This window comes from Budorcas taxicolor, chromosome 11 (genome assembly GCF_023091745.1).
Source record: "Budorcas taxicolor isolate Tak-1 chromosome 11, Takin1.1, whole genome shotgun sequence".
Classification (NCBI taxonomy): Eukaryota; Metazoa; Chordata; class Mammalia; order Artiodactyla; family Bovidae; genus Budorcas; species Budorcas taxicolor.
This window is the reverse complement of record NC_068920.1, coordinates 80,765,057-80,783,471: the sequence shown is the minus strand read 5'-3', so window position 1 is coordinate 80,783,471 and position 18,415 is coordinate 80,765,057. Positions and strand designations below refer to the sequence as shown.

Genomic DNA, 18,415 nt, shown 5'->3' with positions numbered 1-18,415 from the left:
ACAGAATACCCATGGTGACTATATTCAACTACCAGGCTGCAACCAGGGTGAGGCAATCAAGGACCCAGGGTTCAAAATTTAAGGAGACACTCATTCTTAGGTTCTGACCCTGCACCTTCATGGCCCTGCGAATGAGTGCTGCCTTACATTTTGCACCATAAAATTGCCTCACCCTAGCCTCCACCCTGCCCAACTGTCTCTGTAGCTTTTGACTTAACAGTCCACCCCCTACTCCCACCTTTTGTGCTTAGTACTCTTACTCTCCATGTTGCTAGACCCTCACAGACACACTTCTCAACGCTCAGAGTGATATCAAGAACGCCTCTTCCAATCCTACCTCTACGATCCCTTAGTTCCATGGGCATCACCGCTACCACTGCCCTGACTACATCAGTCTCTACTCCCTGTGAGCTTCTCAAGAGCACAGATAGTGTTTCTCTGGCTAGCACCCCAGGCAGCACGTAGCAATCAGCAGGTGTTCTACCAGTGTTAGCTGAACTGAATACAAGCCTGCTCTGAGAACTCGCGTGAGTTAGCCTCAGACTCTCAGCTACCTCTCATCCCCTTCAGAATGATCTCTAAGGACTGCTATGCGCCAGGTATAAACTTGAGCCAGACCTCCGAGGGCAGAGGGGTGGCTGTTAAACCATCAGCTTAATCATCAGCTTAAAGGGTGGTAGTCAGAGTTCTAGCAAACAACTCCCCTTCTGACAAATTAACTTGATGTTGGTCTGAACTTTCCAGAGGAGTTATACAATGTCTGGCCAAGCGCTATTTCTGAGCTTTCTTCCTGCCAAATTTTCACCATGCTGGCTCATGCTTGACAATCTTGTAGCAGTGATATTTTCTAGCAGGGAACACGAGTAACTTTGGGAGTTATTCTGGATCTCATAAAGTTGTTCCCAAGGCCATTTTATAGAGTGGGTTTCAGTAATGCATCCCCTTGGGGGGTATTGTTGCTGCCAGGAGAGGTCCTTGGAGTTTCTGTTGTTGAACTTCCTTGAGTACCATCTAGGAGGGATCTGTCATAGACAAAACAGCTCTAGGGTAAATAAAACTGTAGCCTTATTTAGGGGCTTCCCTGGTGACTCTGACAGTAAAGCGTCTGCCTGAAATCCGGGAGACCTGGGTTCGATCCCTGAGTCGGGAAGATACCCTGGAGGAAGAAATGGCAACCCACTCCAGTACTCTTGCCTGGAAAATTCCATGGACAGAGGAGCCTGGTGGGCTACAGTCCATGGGGTCACAAAGAACTGACCATGACTGAGCGACTTCACTTTCACTTTATTTCTGTGGGGATGCGCCCTGTGCTATGTGCTGTGTTCTCCATGCAGCCTGGGTATACCTAATTTGCTCAGCCTTCTACCTTCCCCAGGGCTGTATTGTACCTGGCACCTAGTACGTGATATCATCTAGTGACAGGGCATGGGAGGAGAAACTCGGGGGCCAGACTTGGACCTGGAGGGGCTAGTCTCCAGAATTACATAGCTGAGGGTAACAAACAGAACACCATGCTCTGGCTTTCTGCTAACAGGGAGGCCCAAGAATAATGGGGTGGATAGTCTATCCCTTCTCCAGGCGATCTTTCTGACCCAGGGATCGAACCCAGCTCTACCGCAGTGCAGGCAGATTCTTTACCATCTGAGCCACAGGGATGGGGAAAGGAAGGGGTAATTGATAGCATGTGCCGGGAGGCTACTTCTTGGTTTCACTTTTCTGTTTAGCATAGATAAGTTTTCTAGCTTCAAGCCAAAGAAACCCAGCCTGAAACTCCCTTCTAGCTCCCTACTTTGGATCTGTAACTACTAAAGAGCACCTGAGGCAGACGTAGGCTTAACGGAGAGGAAGATAAGGGCGCCTGGGCACATAAACTCTGAAACAGATTATGTCATTACAAACCCCCCAGAGCAACAAAGAAGCCACTGTTTCCAGGAAGGAGGGGAAATATTTCTAAGGAGGAAGTGTGGGGCTTGGAGAGAACAGGGGTCTGTGCAGCCAGCAAGGGTTATAAGGTGGTCCCAGTGGTTGGGAGGGAGGTTCTCCAACAGGGTGAGGCATGAGTGAGGCACAGTGGGTGATGCCCCGGGGAAGCAGCTGGTGTCTGGCCTGGGAGCCATGTAAAACTTTTTTTTTTTTTAACTGAAAAGTATTAGAAAGTAAGATTTGCATTTTGGTTAGATAACTTTAGCAACTAGATGGAGGACAAATCTAGAGAGATTTTTCACCCCCCGTTAGAGAACTGTTGCCCGCATTCATCTGCTCTTTTGCTGATCCCAATTTATGAAGTTTGTAATACAAGCCAGGCACTGATCTAGAGAAGAAAAGATAGCCTACACCAGAACTCAATAATACATATTGAGGAGATGGATTCAAGAAATACTTTGTTGTTGAAAATCATCAAGACCTTGGAGCTTCCCTGGCGGGCCAATGCAGGAGAAACGGGTTCAATCCCTGGTCCAGGAAGATCCCACATGCAGCAAGGCAACTAAGCCCATGTCCTACAAATACTGAGCCCATGAGCCACAACTACCGAAGCCCTCATGCCCTAGAGCTCATGCTCCACAGCAAGAGGAGCCACTGTAACGAGAAGCCTGTGCACTGCAACAAGCGAGCAGCCCCCTCTCGGCAGCTAGAGAAAGCCTGTGTGGAGCAATGAAGACTCAGCACAACCATAAATGAATAAAATTTTTAAAAAATCATCAGGATCTAGTGACTAACAATATGGGGATAGGTGGGAGGAGGGACTGAAAAGGAAAGAGGAAGCATACTGATGGATGGTTGGAACTAATACTATGTCCAGAGGATTTTTAGAGAATACTCTGTATGACACCATCATTATACCTTTGTCCAAACCCACTGAATACACCACATGAATAGTGAACCTTAGGGAATTCCCTGGTGGTTCAGTGGTTAGGACCCTGCTTCCACTGCAGGAACTAAGGTCCTGCAAGACGCATGGCACAGCCGAAAAAAAAAGCAAACCGTAAAAAAAAGCAAACTGTAAATTGTGACCGTTGGGTGATAAAGATGTGTCAGTGTAGGTTTGTCAGTTATAATAAATGCACCGTCCTGGTGGAGGGTGTTGATAATGGGGAGGCTATGCCTATGTGGGGCTTCTCTGGTGGCTCAGGGGTAAAGAATCCACCTGCCAATGCAGGAGACACAGGTTTGATCCCTGGGTCAGGAAGACTCCCTGGAGAAGGAAATGGCAACCCGCTCTAGCATTCTTGCCTGGGAAATCCCATGGACAGGGGAACCTGGCAGATTACAGTCCATAAGGTCGCAAGAGAGTTTTACATAGTTCAGTTGCTCAGTCGTGTCTGACTCTTTGTGACCCCACGGACGGCAGCATTCCAGGCTTCCCTGTCCATCACCAACTCCCAGAGCTTGCTCAAACTCATGTCCATCGAGTCAGTGATGCCATCCAACCATCTCATCCTCCGTCATCCCCTTCTCCTCCTGCCTTCAATCTTTCCCAGCATCAGGGTTTTTTCCAAGGAGTCAGTTCTTCGCATCAGGTGGCCAAAGTATTGGAGTTTCTGCTTCAGCATCAATCCTTCCAGTGAATATTTAGGACTGAATAAGTTGGACACAACTTAGCAACTAAATAACAGCAACATGCATATGAGGGAGTAGAGGGTATGGAAAATATCTGTACTTTCTGTTCAATTTTGCTGTGAACATAAAACTTCTTTAAAAAAGATTAAGCCTGATAAAAAAAAAAAATCAGTAGGACCTGACGATGATATTGAGTGGGGTGGGGAGGTGGGATGAAAAGGTAAGAGGCAACCTATTGATGGAGGGATGAAACTAATACTATACCCATTACTTTAGAATTAAATAAAGTCCAAAGGAGTTTTCTGTAAGAAGCTGTGCAAAGATTAAAACACGTAGATCAAAACAGTCTTCATTTGCACTATCTTTGAACCAGGAGACTACTTTGGGATTTGTTATTTCTCCAGGTCAGAGACTTAGACCTGCCCTAGGGAAGTAATTATAAAATCAACTGAATCGTAGGTTGGACCCAGAGAGGTTGAAATAAAATACAAACGTCTTGCTGAGCTTCTCTCCGCAGCCTCGTGGCAAGCCTTTCCTACCAGTTCTAATTTTGTCAAAATGGGGTTGCTTTCATGTAATTTTAGAAGAAGCTTTCAAAAATGGAGAGCAGCGAGAACTGCAAGTGAACACAGATGGGCTGGGGGACAGGGTGGATTTCATTTTATAAAAATGAAAAGTATCCATCTCAAGGAAGAGAATAAGATGAGACTTAACTAATGTTACTTTAAGAGGCAAATCAAATCATTCACTTTGTTAACTTAATTCCTTATCTACAACTACGAGTGAAGAATAGCAAAACTAGAAGAAGAAGGAAAAAAAAAAGTTGTGTGCTCTAAATGCCTATAAAGACACATGCTTAGTTCTGTACTGTGCTGTGTGCATCATAAAGTCTTGCTGGGCAGGCGGCCCAGATCGCCTCCAAGTCTCACAGTTCTGTAAGGCAAAAGGATGAAATATAATATTTACAACCCTGGGAATGAATTAATCCCTGGAGAAAAGAAGGGCTGAATTTTCTCACCTGCTCACATTCAGCTGGCTCAGAACCTAAGCAGGGCACCAAGGACCGGTTTCTTCCTGTTGCCACAGGGCAGGACACCAGATTCAAGCCTTGAAGCTAAATATCAGACCTGTCAGAGCTGGGTCTTTGGAGACTTCCACCTGTTCTTCCTGGTAAATAGCTTCTAGGAGTTTCACCTCTGGGAAACTGCAGGGACAGCCCTGACAACAACATCAAAAACATTCTCAAGAAGAGCTGAAGATGCCTCAGGTAACAGAGTATGCGCCCATCCTAAGCAGTAGCAATGCTATATGGGCTGCACATTTTTTTTTTAAGTGGAGAAAAACAGCTGCTCAGAAGAAGCTAAGCTCCACTAACTGCTGACATGCAAACCCAGCTTTGACAGCTGAGCTGCAGCTCTGCTCCTGGTCTACAGGTGAAATGAGCTCTCAGCCTTGCAGAGACCTATTGGTGCAGGAGAGAGGTGCCTGTGAGCAAGGACCAGGCCTCACACTTGCTGGGGCATTTCTGGTGGGCTTTGAGGAAAAGAACAGCCTTCTACCAGAGCAGAGAAAGGGGAAGAATGAAGAGGCCACATAGTGCAGGCTCTTGTCTTCCACGCTTTATTGACAGAAAGGGCTGAAGACATTTTATATGTCCTCCCAAAACTGTCAACAGGAAGAAAGGCAGGAGGAAAACAGGTGCCCAAGGCTGCTGGAGGTCCTTGCGCCCTGCCTGTAGTAGAGGTCTAAAGGCAGCTATAGGACTTCCCTGGTGGTCCAGTGGTTAAGAATCCGCCTGCCAATGCAAGCGACACGGGTTTGATCTCTGGTCTAGGAAGAGTCCACATGCCGTGGGGCAACTAAGCCTGTGCACCACAGCTACTGAAGCCCTCGTGCCCTAGAGCTCTTGCTCTGCAACAAGAGAAGCCATTGCAAGGAGAAGCACACACGCTGCAGCGGGAATAAAGCCCTCACGCAGCAATGAAAGCCCAGTGGAGCCAAAAATAAAATTAGAAAAAAACAATAAACGTGGCTGTAAGTTTAAGATGAGGGGATCTCATCATATTATGCTTGCTTTGGTTCCCTGAAACTCTCTGTCAGGGTATTCCTTTCCTCTCTCTGAAATAACACCCAATCAGTAAGACTGAGAAGAACAAAATGGAGGACAGGACTTTACTTCTACCCAAACATACTTGAGGGGAAGGTTCCTTTTTACTGAGTAGCTCAGCCATAGTATTACAACTACTGTACAGTAAGAGGTGTTACTTTCTCATACAATGGGTTTTCCTATTACCTGAAAAGTTACTTACTGAGGGTCTATAACCAAGGTCAAACACCCCCAAAGTTTAAATCTGCATAAGCATGTCCCTTAAGAGCTCAGCTTACAGCTTTTATGAAGGAGTTGAAAAACAAATATAAATTAACAGCCACAAAAGATGGAGACTTGGCCTCTATCTTTATCTCTCTCTTTTTTTCTTTTGTAAATATTTTGAACAAACTTGTCTTCTGTTTTCTTTGCAGAAAAGCAGATATAAACTGACAAAAAGGAGAAACAGGAAGGAAAATGGTGAGAGAAGTGGGGAGGCCACCTGTATAAAAGGTGGCAGAAGAACGGGAACTGACAACCATCCAAAGCTTTATTTATTTAGTTCCTAGCTTTCTGTTTCTTGGCTATATAGTGATCCTGGCTATCTATACAGTCAAGAAACTAATTGACTTTTCTTTTTTTCCCTCTCTTTTCTTCCTTTCCAGTCTCCCAGAACGTTCTTTGACATCTAACCATTCGTAGGCTACAGGTCGAGTTAAGAGCCTCAGGTTTAATACCAGACTGCCTGGGTTCGAGCCCCAGCTTTCCACTGCTCTTTAACTGAGTGCTCCTCAGTACATGACTCAGATTCCTTGTTACAGTTCCCACTTCCATTAAATAAGAACAATGAGCAGAACCTGGTTATAGGGTTGTGGTATGGATTCTTTATTTATAAAGTGCTCTCTGAAATGCCAGCCATGATTATTATAAACCCTCACCTCATCTCTCAGGGAAACAGTATCTTCCTTTGATTCAACACGACTGCAGTCTCTGCTGCTGCTGCTAAGTCGCTTCAGTCGTGTCCGACTCTGTGCCACCCCATAGACGGCAGCCCACCAGGCTCCCCTGTCCCTGGGATTCTCCAGGCAAGAACACTGGAGTGGGTTGCCATTTCCTTTTCCAACGCATGAAAGTGAAAAGTGAAAGTGAAGTCGCTCAGTCATGTCCGACTTTTCGCGACCCCATGGGCTGCAGCCTACCAGGCTCCTCCATCCACGGAATTTTCCAGGCAAGTGTACTGGAGTGGGGTGCCATTTACTGTATATCAGTTCCCAGAGCTCTTAATGAGTGCAGCTGGTCTAACAGGTTTCTTGTAGCATGTCTCAAGGAAGTGGGCTTGGGGTTCAGTGCAGCCCAGTTCTGGCTGAATACCTGGTACACCTGTGACTCTGTCCTAGGTGAATTGCCCTTGAACCCCAGGCAAGCTTAGGGTCATCCATGGTCAACCCAGGATTGCAGCCATACCAGAACCTGGTACAGATCTGACCTGGCCCCCACAAACCTCTACTGATCCATCCATAATTTTCTGCCACCAAAAGCATGCCCTGAATGCTTCAGAAGCTCAGCACTTCCCTGGGGACAGCCTTGCTGTTTCCTGCACTGCCCATTCTTGTCCATCTCCATCCAAAACATCTTTCTCCTTCTCATTACCTGGCAAAATTCTACTTGCCCTTCCAAGATTTATTTCATTCTCATCTCTTCTTTCTAGGAATTACATCTATCTTGACATTATTTTCCAGGTTAGTGGATAATATTCTGGCTTGACTCCTCCAGTCAATTTCTGCTGAGCCCAGCTACACCGGGGAGGCTTTTTTCTTCATGTTGCAATAAAAGCACATATTGGGCAAGAAAACTTTATTTCTAAGAAGAAGCATATTTCAGTGAATATTTAAACCATATAACACTCCCAGAACAGAAACAAAAACTATCATGAAATTTTTAATCTTCATCCTTAGAAGTCCATCATCTTCAGAGCCAGGTAAACAGAGCCTCAAAACCCACCATCATTACCAAAATTGGGGCGGCATTTCGGAATGACCAAATGACTTTGGACTGGCCTCAGTTAAGCCACTTGCCTGTGGGCTTTTGGTCAATGTTAAGAGTCAGATGAGGGAGAATGGATACATTTATACGTATTCCAAGGTACTTTGCTGTCCACCTGAAACTATCACAACATTGTTAATTGGCTCTACTCTAATATAAAATAAAAAGTTTGAAAAAGAAATGTAATCTGAGCTCCTACAGATTTCTTCTTGGCTGAAAGTGGGCCAGACACGTAAAATCTTATATCACTGAAGGGGAGAATAGAAGTTACCGCCCTTTTTGGAGGAAGTTCCAAAGTAACAATAGTTGTTTCTTAAGCATTTCTGAGAAAGAAGGAAGAAAATATCCCTTAATTTCAGTTTAAGTGCCACTGGGCAAACAGATATAATCTATGAGGGACCGGCTTAAAGTATGATTATGCAAAAGAAAATTATAAATTTTTCATGAGCTCTGACGTTGTTGCAACTTATTTACATAACAGAGTTCTAATGAATTTGAAGGATGGTGAAGATGGTAGTAAAATGATATACTAAGAGCCTCATAGAATTACAGACTGTAAGAGTTATAAGTGACTTTATAGACTAATTGTTCGTTCTTAATCACGAGTATGGGGCTTCCTTGGTGACTCAGCGGTAAAGAATCTGCCTGCCAATGCAGGAGATACAAGTTTGATCCCTGGGTAGGGAAGATCCCCTGGAGGAAGGCATGGCAACCCTCTCCAGTATTCTTGCTAGGGAATTCCCATGGACAGAGGAGTCTGGCGGGCTACAGTCCATGGGGTCACAAAGAATTAGACACACTGAAGCAACTGAGTACACAGTTGCTTCACAAATACATCACAAATACATGATAGAATTTTCACTGGTCCCCAGAAGACTTAGATAGATTTGGATAATCAGTTATCACATTCTTTTACAAAGTAAGACAAATTCAATTTAAAAGGTCCTTCTTTATTCCAAGATTAAATTTTTCCCATTTTTGTGGTGTTAATATATTCTTTCTTTTATGAAAAATGGTGACCATGAATGGTAGTTTTGTTTTTTTTTTAATGTAGCCTATTTAACTCTGCTTCTTCTTATTATCCCAATCAGTTAAAATTTTTAAATCAAAATATAACATGCATATATTCCCAATTAATTTTCATAGCTCTGTATTTGTAATAGCTTTCTAGCTCGGCAAAATGAAAAATTTCCCTAATTTTTTAAAATAAAATTTATGGGTATGATTTATAAAAATTTATGAACCCTGATTGAGTTCAACATCCTATCTGCAAAAAAAAAAAAAAAAAATGGAGTCTAGAGAGGTTAAACATTAAAGCATTATACATGCACTGAAGGTCCCATAGCCAGTCAATAGCCAAGCCAAGACTGGAACCTGGGCTCTTGCCTCCTGAAAGTTCAGAGGTCTTACAGCCTACTCAGCTTCACAGGTGTCCAGGATTAGTACAGAGGGGAGAATTTGACCTAAAGCTACTTGCAGTGCAGAACTGTGATGAACATGAGTTTTACGTGGTCGATTAGATTACAAGTTGTATTGTGCTTTGCCACAATTATCTCTTACAATCATGACAAATAATCTTCACCTGGCATGAATTATGCCTTTTTGTGTGTGATTTTCATCTGATCAAAACTCAGTAGGATAACATAAAATTTTATAAATATACAGAAAGAAATATGCCTTTACTTCATCACCTCGCTCGTAAGCTACTTAGCTCATTTTCTTACTTATCAGTCACAAAACAGTAGCTGCCACTATTTTTCCCTTGCAGCTCACAATATAAGAGTTCCAATGCAATAATTCTGCATCTAGGACAAGATGAGCCAGCTTACTCAAGCCTACCTATTGAGCCATGTCCTTATCAGATAACACATGTTATCAGACCAAGGTAAATATGAAAAAAACCTGGAGCCAGGAAAACATTCAACTCTGTGATGCCAAAAATCGTAATCAGGGGAGCTGATGAAGAAAGCATTTGTCTTTCTAGACTTCTGCTCTGCCTTCCCTTCATCCTCTATTTTTGTTTATTTTAGCTTTCTTTGATGATGCTTTTAACATTCAGCTTATCTCTGATTTTAACAAAATCGCAATAAGAATATGTACCTATTGCTTTGGGGGTAATTACTCCAAGTTAATTTCTATAACCTGCCACAAATAATAGTACCCCTGCAGGTCATCTTGTTGCCATCCATCTGTCCCCTGGAGCCAGATGGGGGTACACATATGATCTAGCACAAAATTACACTCATCAATCCTGGAGGTAACACATGAACCAAGGTTTCTTCTTCCTTTTTTTAAACAGAGATAACTCGCATACCATTTCAAAGTGCACAATTCAGCAATGATTAGTGTATTTACAAGGTTGTGCAACCATCACCACTATCCAATTCCAGAATCTTTCATCTCCAAAGAAATCTCATACTCATTATCGCTCCCCATTCTCCTCTGTCCCCAGCCCCTGGGAAACCACTAATCGACTCTCTATCTCTATGGATTTCCTATTGAACGAAGGTACTTTTGATCCCAAATAATAATAATAACCAAAGTGACCTCAATTCAGTTAACCCAGGAGACACACAAACACACAGATACACACACCCCCCCCCGCCCCCCGCCATGAAATTCCTCTCTGGCAACACCTCACCTTCCCTTCTAATATGCAGGACTCCTTCTTCCATGCCATTCCCCTGTATTTCAGAGGTGATATACCTGCATTTATCCTACTCAAGATGCAAGCCATCCCAGCCTTTTCCTCTTCTGTCAAAAAAACCATGACATGTTCTATCAGGGTCCTGCATTTGTAGGGTAATGCTTAGGTAAGTTCCCCTCTGCTAAGGTGCTAAGAAATAACAGATTAACAGTTTAGTGGAGACCTTCTGAAGTCTAAGGCTCAGCTGGGATGACCATCTGACCCCGTTTGTTTGGGACTATCTCAGCGTATGCCTGTTGCTTGGCTTAATTATTAACAGCATTCCCTTTCCCTCTTAAAATTGTCACGGTTTGAGAGTCTAACTACATGGTCTCCCAACCTTACCCAAAATAAATGACTAATCATGGTAACTATGAGCATTGTGTCAGGCCAACAGGGGAAATATATTTAGGGAAATGAAGTTTTAATGTTTCTCACATTGCACCCTAGCTCTGCATTCCTATAAAAGGTTTAAATTCACCAACCTGTAGGAATCAGGACTTCATCCACAGGCAAAAAAGCATCAGCTTCTATAGTGACTTCATGGTCATATATATTTGGGAAACCCTGGGAAAGAAAAAGTAGAGAAAGAAATGAAGATTTAATGCTCGGTCTTATATATTTGCTTTACAACTTCTCTTGCACAAATGATTTCAAGTATTGATGAAAACTTCAGAAATCTCATTTGACCGATGAGGATGACTAATATGTTCATTTAAGTTAGGTAGGCAGGGGCTCAGAATAGTAGCCGATACATCTGAAAGAAGATTCCAAGAGTGATCCCAGCATGACTTTTCTGAATGGAATGATAAAAGTGAAAAGTCAGAGAGACAATGGTGGTGTGAAGGCCTTTAGGGTTTTCACTTATTAGCAGAGGGGTTTCTTCTACTCTCTTCACATGCCAGGCAAAGAGAAGAGCAAGGGTCAGTGACCTGTAACACACAGGTGCTGGGTGTTCAAAGCACCGCCTGTAGGCTCACTCGAGGTGGGCCATGTCTCCACTTCTCTGGCCTAGTTCCCACCCAGAAGTCCCCCACTCCCTGCCACAGAGCAGAAGACTGAGAGTCAGAAGTGGGGTCCCAGCTCCTCCATAAAGACAGCCTGCCCTCCTGGCAGAGTCCAAGGCTGGTACATTAAGTGTTAGTTGGTGGTCAGAAAAGCCTGGGGTCTAATCCTGGCTCCCAGTGAGTGGCCCAGGGAAGTCACTAAACCTCCTGGAATCTCACTTCCTTCAGCATAAGACTGGGCTGATGCACCCATTCTGTCCAGGGTTCTCATGGGGAACAGTTTGGTCAAATGGGCTTGCAAACTGGAAAATACACATATATGCTTCCAACAAGAAGGATCATATTTTAACAGCAGTATTTTTTAGTTAATTTTTAAAATTTTTATTTATTTATTTATGGCGGTGCTGGGTCTTTACTGCTGCACGAGCTTTTCTCTAGTTTCAGAGAGTTGGGGTGCGAGGGCTTCTCACTGCTGTGGCTTCTCTTGTCGCAGAGTGCAGGCTCTAGGGTGCACGGGCTTCAGCATCTGTGGCGCAACAAGCTCAGTACTGTGGTTCCAAGGCTCTAAAGTACAAGCTCGATAGCTGCGGTGCACAGGCTGTTCCTCTGCACCAGGTGGGATCTCCCCGGATCAGGGATCTAACCTGTGTCTGACGCACTGGCAGGCGGATTCTTGACCACTGAGCACCAGGGAAACCCTAATAGCAGTGTTTTAGAGCTTCCCAGTGAAAGATGTGGGATGGAAAGCAGCTGAGGGCTTTGCTTGGTGAATGCTCAAAAATAAACTACACCGGTAGTTTCCAACTGGGGATGATTTTGCCCCACAGCTGTCCTGAGACATGTTAGATTGTCATGACCAGGGACAGTCATGCTCCTGGAGAATCAGTTCTTGGAAGAGGCCATGGATTCTGTCAAACAGCCGACCACGCCCAGGACAGCCTCCCCACCCCCACAATGAGGAATTATCTGGCCCAAAATGTCAACAGTGTTGAGGCTGAGAAATCCTGAGCTGAGGTAAATTGAAGGCTCTGCAGTTTCCTGAGAAGTAGGCAGAAAGAGGCAGTGCGCTCTGGGTATAAACTGGAAACAGACTCTATGGTGAGATGGCCTCAGTCGCACAATCAAATGGAATCATCCTGAGAAGAATGGCCAAGATTTTAGAGGCCCTGAGAATCGACGTCTAACCATGACAGAGACTAGTTTGTTTACACCACCAAGAGGCTGTTTCTGAGGAACTAGGATCCTCTCGGATTGTCCCAGTGGTCAGGGGTAGGAGTGGGTGGGAAACAAGGCTGGAGCAGAGGCCTCTGCCCACACCTTCTTAGCCACTTCTTTCGACCCTGATCTGACCTGGGAAGGCAGGTCCAAGATGGTAGTGGCCTGCGTCGCTGCCTATAGCTGTAACAGCCTAGAAGGGTCTCTCTCCTGTGACTTCCCTGTGTCACCATCTCATGCCTCGGCTACTGAGAGCACCGAAGAGGCGCCTGGGACTGAGGAGAATTTGGGACTCTTTCTTTGGCTCTAATTATTTGTTCGATGCTCACCTCAAGGTTGAGTAGCATTCCACTGTATGAATATATCACTTGTTTATCTGTTCTCCTATTAACAGACTTTTGGGTTGCTTCGAAATTTTTTTTTTTTACTATTATGAATAGAGTGTCAGGAATTTCCTTTCACTTTTTTTTTTAACAATAGGGCAGGAAGAAAATGATTCCATATGAAAGTCACAGACCAATAAACTGAGTCCAAGATGTTGAGAAGAAGTCTGGGAGGAGAAAGAAAGGAACACTAACTAGGCATCCACTCTCTTAATTGTTGAGTCACTAAACAGCAGTAACATTCCTTCAGTAAAGAAAGCATGCTTTTCAGTTTATGCCTCTCTTACTTGGAATAATGCAATGTCTCCTCCAGTGGAATATTACTGTTGGATTATTTTCTTTTCAAGGCTGATGAAAACTTGGCAAGGAATGCTGATTCACAAACAGAACTGAGGCCCATCTCTGAGTTCAGTGTTTGCTTTCGTTAACTTTGGTTGCTACTGTTTGTATTAATAATGTTAACCATTTAGAGCTGACTATGGCTAGGTTGGGGCATTAAAGACCTTTTTGTGCATTGCCATGACCGCCACCTTAATTCAGCTCTAATCACCTCTAGCAAGATAGACACTGTTGGTTCCTACCCAAAAGCCATCTCCATTATTAGCAAACACCCTCCTTTTCCCCTGGCAGAACACTGACTAGTTGATTCATCCTATATGAGGATATATTCAGGCATAGGACCCCCACCTGGGCCCCAGAGAGCAAACTTTGTCTAATTCCCTCGCTGGTGATTGGGTTAAGCAGAGCGTAGGACACACTCTGACCAACAAAATGTGAGGAAAGTCTGTTGAGGAGCTTCTGGAAAAAGTTTTGTTTCTTCTTAAAAATGGAACATTAGAGATATAAAAAAAAAGAGTAGGTCCTTTTTTTAAAATCTCTGGATGTGACTATATGAAAAGGTGACTCACGGAGCTGTGGCAACCATTTTGTAATTATGAGGGGATAAGCCTGAAGACAAAAACACTGAAAAAGCAGAATGGAATGATGGAAGAATTTGAGTCCTTGCTAACATACCTACACAGACATACCAGAACCATAACTATTGCTTTTCATCTCAAATTGCCCCAGGCCTGCTTTCATAGCTCTTAAGACAAAGTTTCAGTTGCTTTTTTTTTTTTAAAGTTCACTTACTTTTACATTAGATAAGAAAGGAAAAAAAAAACCTCAACTAATCTACAATCTACATACCTTTTCCATTCTTTGAAAAACACCATGCTTTCCTGTCTCTAGGCCTTCAACACTGAAACTTAGAAGTGATGAGTCAAAGCTTGACCCCCCAAGTAGGACGAAAGTTTGCTTATTAAATTTAAAAGACAAACAAAAAGACAATATATATGATGAGTTGATTACTTTAAATATTAAGTTTTGAGCTATTTTTCCTCGGGAGGGTTTAGAACACACAATAATGCTTTTCCGGTGGGACAAGAGATGTTCTGAAAATTCAGACAGACCCCTTGACCCCAGGCTGATTAACTGCCCATCAACTCTTACGTGTCTGCTCCAAAGGCTGGTGGCCCTCACCCAGCCCCACCCCTGAAGCTAATGGCTGTGGATCTGAGCTGTACTTACGAAGACAGCACATACAAGGGAGTTCGCCCTGACCACTTTTCTGTGTGGGGTCTGTGATCTGGGAAACTATCCAGCCTCTGGGGAAAAAAATTTAGAAATACCTGTCCCTCCAAGTCCTTGTAGGATTGGAAGGGTGGAAAATTCTGGTCAGGAGGGTCCTCCTCTCGGGTAAACAGAAAGAGCCTTAGTGAACCTTACTTGCCCATTTTGGGTCCTTCATTGGAACACAGAGGCAGAGGTAATACTTCACACCTAATTTCTCTTTCTATTTCTGAATCTATTCCTTTAGACCAACCCCTTGGTTACAAAAATGTGGAAAATAGTGAAACAGCACCATTATCTGCTACCCACATAATACCATTAAAATTCCATGTTATTTCTGTGAAGTTTCCCTCTGAACTTATTTTTTAAAGTGGGGTTTTATGCTTATGACTGCAGTCTCTTATGGCTTGTGCATATTTGTCTTTTTTTTTTTTTTTTGGTTTGTCTTTAAGATCTCAAGAACGATGGTTCTTGAACATAAGGAATGAGCAAGTGAAGAACCATCTTTCTTATCTTCAAAGGAAGAGCTTTGGAAATTCTGTAAGGACAAATTAGCTCATGCTATTTGAAAAGATTCTAGAAAAAAATCAGCAGATCATCAGCAAACTCCTAAAAAGCATAAAAATGCAAGGTATTACTAGCTGCCTGTGAACATCATCTTGTGGTAGGAAATCATGCCAAAGTGATTCAAGTATAGTGAACAATGATGAGCTTCTCAGGTGAAGAGAAAGTCATAGAATCTAGAGTTTAGCTAAGCCTTTTATTCTGTGTCATGTAATAGCTTCCTCAATAAGCTAAAATATTGCCATTAGAGGGGAATGAGGTAGTTTAGAAGGAATTACCTAAGAGGGGCTTTCAGTGTCTTCACACCACTCTTTAGGTGGGTTTGTACAGTGGGAGCACCCCAATACTGGCAGTATTTCCTAAAAGGGGCTGGGCTAAGTACATTTCCAAGGATCCAATGTGGAAAATGCCTTACTTAGAAGTAATTTTTAGGGGAGGGGGAGGAGTGGAATAGGGGAAGAAAATGTAAGCCCTTGTCACAGTTAGAGGAGAGGGAGTTCTTTTTTTTTCTTTTAATATTTTAATTTATTTATTTGGCATGCAAACTCTTAGTCACAGCATGTGAACTCTTAGTTTTGGCATGTGGGATCTAGTTCCCTGACCAGGGATCGAACCTGGGACCCCTGCTTTGGGAGCTCAGAGTTTTAGCCACCGGACCCCCTGGGAAGTCCCAGATGAGAAGGAGTTCTTGAAATAGCTAGTTTTACCTGTCTGAGCATGTGGGCAGCACAAGCTACACAATGTATTCCCTTCCCTATAATTTCCATTTGTTGAGCAGCTACTGTGAGTCAGATGCTTTGCTGGGTGCTCTTCCTCACTCAAAGGGTGACCCCATCTCCAGAGTAATTCCCTAGTGGGTTTGTCTCTTCAGTCACAGCCCCACCACCCCCAAGTCATTCCACAAAGCTCACTGCAAGAGAGAAGAGGCAAGTGACACTCCACACTACAGCAGGTGAGCAGAGGCAAGTTCACTTACCTGGCCTGCCAGGTTGAAGTAAGAATGATTGGTCAGATTGACCGGGGTGGTCTGACTGGCCTGTGCTCGGTAGTTGACCACAAGCTCGCCACCATCCAGCGTGTACGTCACCCAGACTTTTAACTCTCCAGGGTAGCCTTCCTCACCGTCTGGACTGACCCGTGAGAACTCGACACCATTTGACAGCACCCGAGGGGTCCAGAGGACCTGGAAAAAAGTGTTTTCAAAGCTATTTAAGTCACTCCAGTGCCGAGCTAAATGCCACATTGCAATCTTTAAGGACAGCTTGGAACCTAAAAAATTAACCTAGTGAGGATAACAAAACAGAAGCAGACTCACACATAGAACAAACTAGTGTTACCAACGGGGTTACCATAAGGATAGAGGATTGAACGTACAAACGTCTATGTATAAAATAAATAACCTACAAGGATATATTGAACAGCATGGGGAATATAGCCGATAGCTTCCCTTGTGGCTCAGCTGGTAAAGAATCCACCTGCAATGTGGGAGACTTGGGTTTGATCCCTGGCTTGGGAAGATCCCCTGAAGAAGGGAAAGGCTACCCTCTCCAGTATTCTGGCCTAGAGAATTCCATGGACTGTATAGTCCATGGGGTCACAAAGAGTTGGACATGACTGAGAGACTTTCACTTTCACTTATAGTAACTTTATTTATTTAGAGAAGAGGTTAATTTTTTTTTGGCTGCACTGGGTCTTTGTTGTTTCACGGGCTTTTCTATAGTTGCAGCGAGCAGGGGCTATTCTCTAGTTGCAATGTGCAGGCATCTCATTGCGGTGGCTTCTCTTGTGGCAGAGCATGGGCTCTAGGCATGCGAGCTTCAGTAGCTGTGGTTCCCAGGCTCTAGGGCACAAGCTCAGTAGTTGTGGCACACGGGCTTAGTAGCTCTGCAGCATGTGGGATATTTCAGCACCAGGGATTGAACCTGGGTCTCCTTTACTACTGAACCATCAGGGAAGACCCTATAATAACTTTAAATTGAATATAATCTTTGAAAATCATGAATCACGATGTTATACACCTGAAATTTGTACATAATCTTCTATGCCTTATCGAGTGCCCATTATGAGCCCAGGGACTTGCTAGAAACGTCACATGCACTATCTTTTCTGTCTCAGGACTGAGTTAAAGTGGGTACCATTATCCTCATTTAAAGATGAGAGAGCAGAGGCTCAGAAAGGGTAAACTGCTTGTTCCAGGCCACACAGCTAGTAAAACGCTGGATTTGAATCAAGTGGTCTAATCCTAGAGCCAGAGGACGAGGTAGCCAGAGACCTCCAGCCCCTTTGGGGAGCCTGGGATCACTAGTAAAGGGGACTTTTGCTGACATGAGACCTTCATTTGTTGGATGCTCATTAGCCACTGACCTGGTGCTTTACATAAACCATTTGATAAGGATTTGGCTGAACCCACTAAAATTACCATTTTTGTAGGTCAAAACAGTTGTGCACTGGCAGTTTCATATGGGTATAACTAATATTATTACCTGCATTTTACAGATAAACAAACTGAGTTCAGTGGTGTTAACTTGCCCTTAATGTGGGAGGTGTTAACTCTACCTCCCACATTCTAGAGGATGGAGTAGAACCCTTTCACACTTCATGCAGTTATTTAAAGGGAAAAAAAATCTTGTTTAAAGTCACACATGTAATGAGAGACAGAGCTAGGGTTCAAACTTAGCCTGACAGTCTACACTATTCCACAGCCTTACTTTCAGTGAATGTCTAATCCAGTCTTCATTTTCAGCAGTGGAGTTGAGACCAGACACTGTCATTCGAAACAGACTTGGAAGACAGTAACTTGTGTGGGCTATAAGAGTGGCCCATGAGCCCAGGCTCTGCCTACCCACTCCTGACACGGCCTGCGTCTCTCACTGACACTACATCTGCCAGGAAGTGGAGCCCGGTAGGAAGAGAGGGCTCTGCCTTCACCTACAGTGAAAGCAGCTGGTATCTGAAACAAATTCAGTGACCTCGGGAAAAAATTAATTTTACACCCTAGTTATCTTCTGGAAATGGTGAACTTTTGAGACAACTAAGATATAAAACCTGGTATATGTGTGATTAAAGAAAAAGGTCAATTGAAGTCAATCCTAAAGGAACTCAGTCCTGAATATTCACTGGAAGGACTGTTGCTGAAACTGAAACTCCAATACTTTGGGCACCTGATGCGAAGAACTGACACATTGGAAAAGACCCTGATGCTGGGAAAGACTGAAGGCAGGAGAAGGGGACAATAGAGGATGAGATGGTTGGATGGCATCAC

General features: G+C 43.8%; 1 protein-coding gene across 1 annotated transcript in view; it reads right to left on the bottom strand.

Annotated features, from left to right (window-relative positions):
- GALM (galactose mutarotase) overlaps positions 1–18,415 on the bottom strand; it is a 53,736-nt gene that overhangs the window by 22,300 nt on the left and 13,021 nt on the right. Inside the window, exons 3-4 of the mRNA XM_052649019.1 lie at positions 16,130–16,336; positions 10,859–10,940 (exon numbers count right to left, since the gene is read on the bottom strand). Of these exons, the coding sequence (XP_052504979.1) occupies positions 10,859–10,940; positions 16,130–16,336 (289 nt within the window). The remainder of the gene's footprint in view (positions 1–10,858; positions 10,941–16,129; positions 16,337–18,415) is intronic.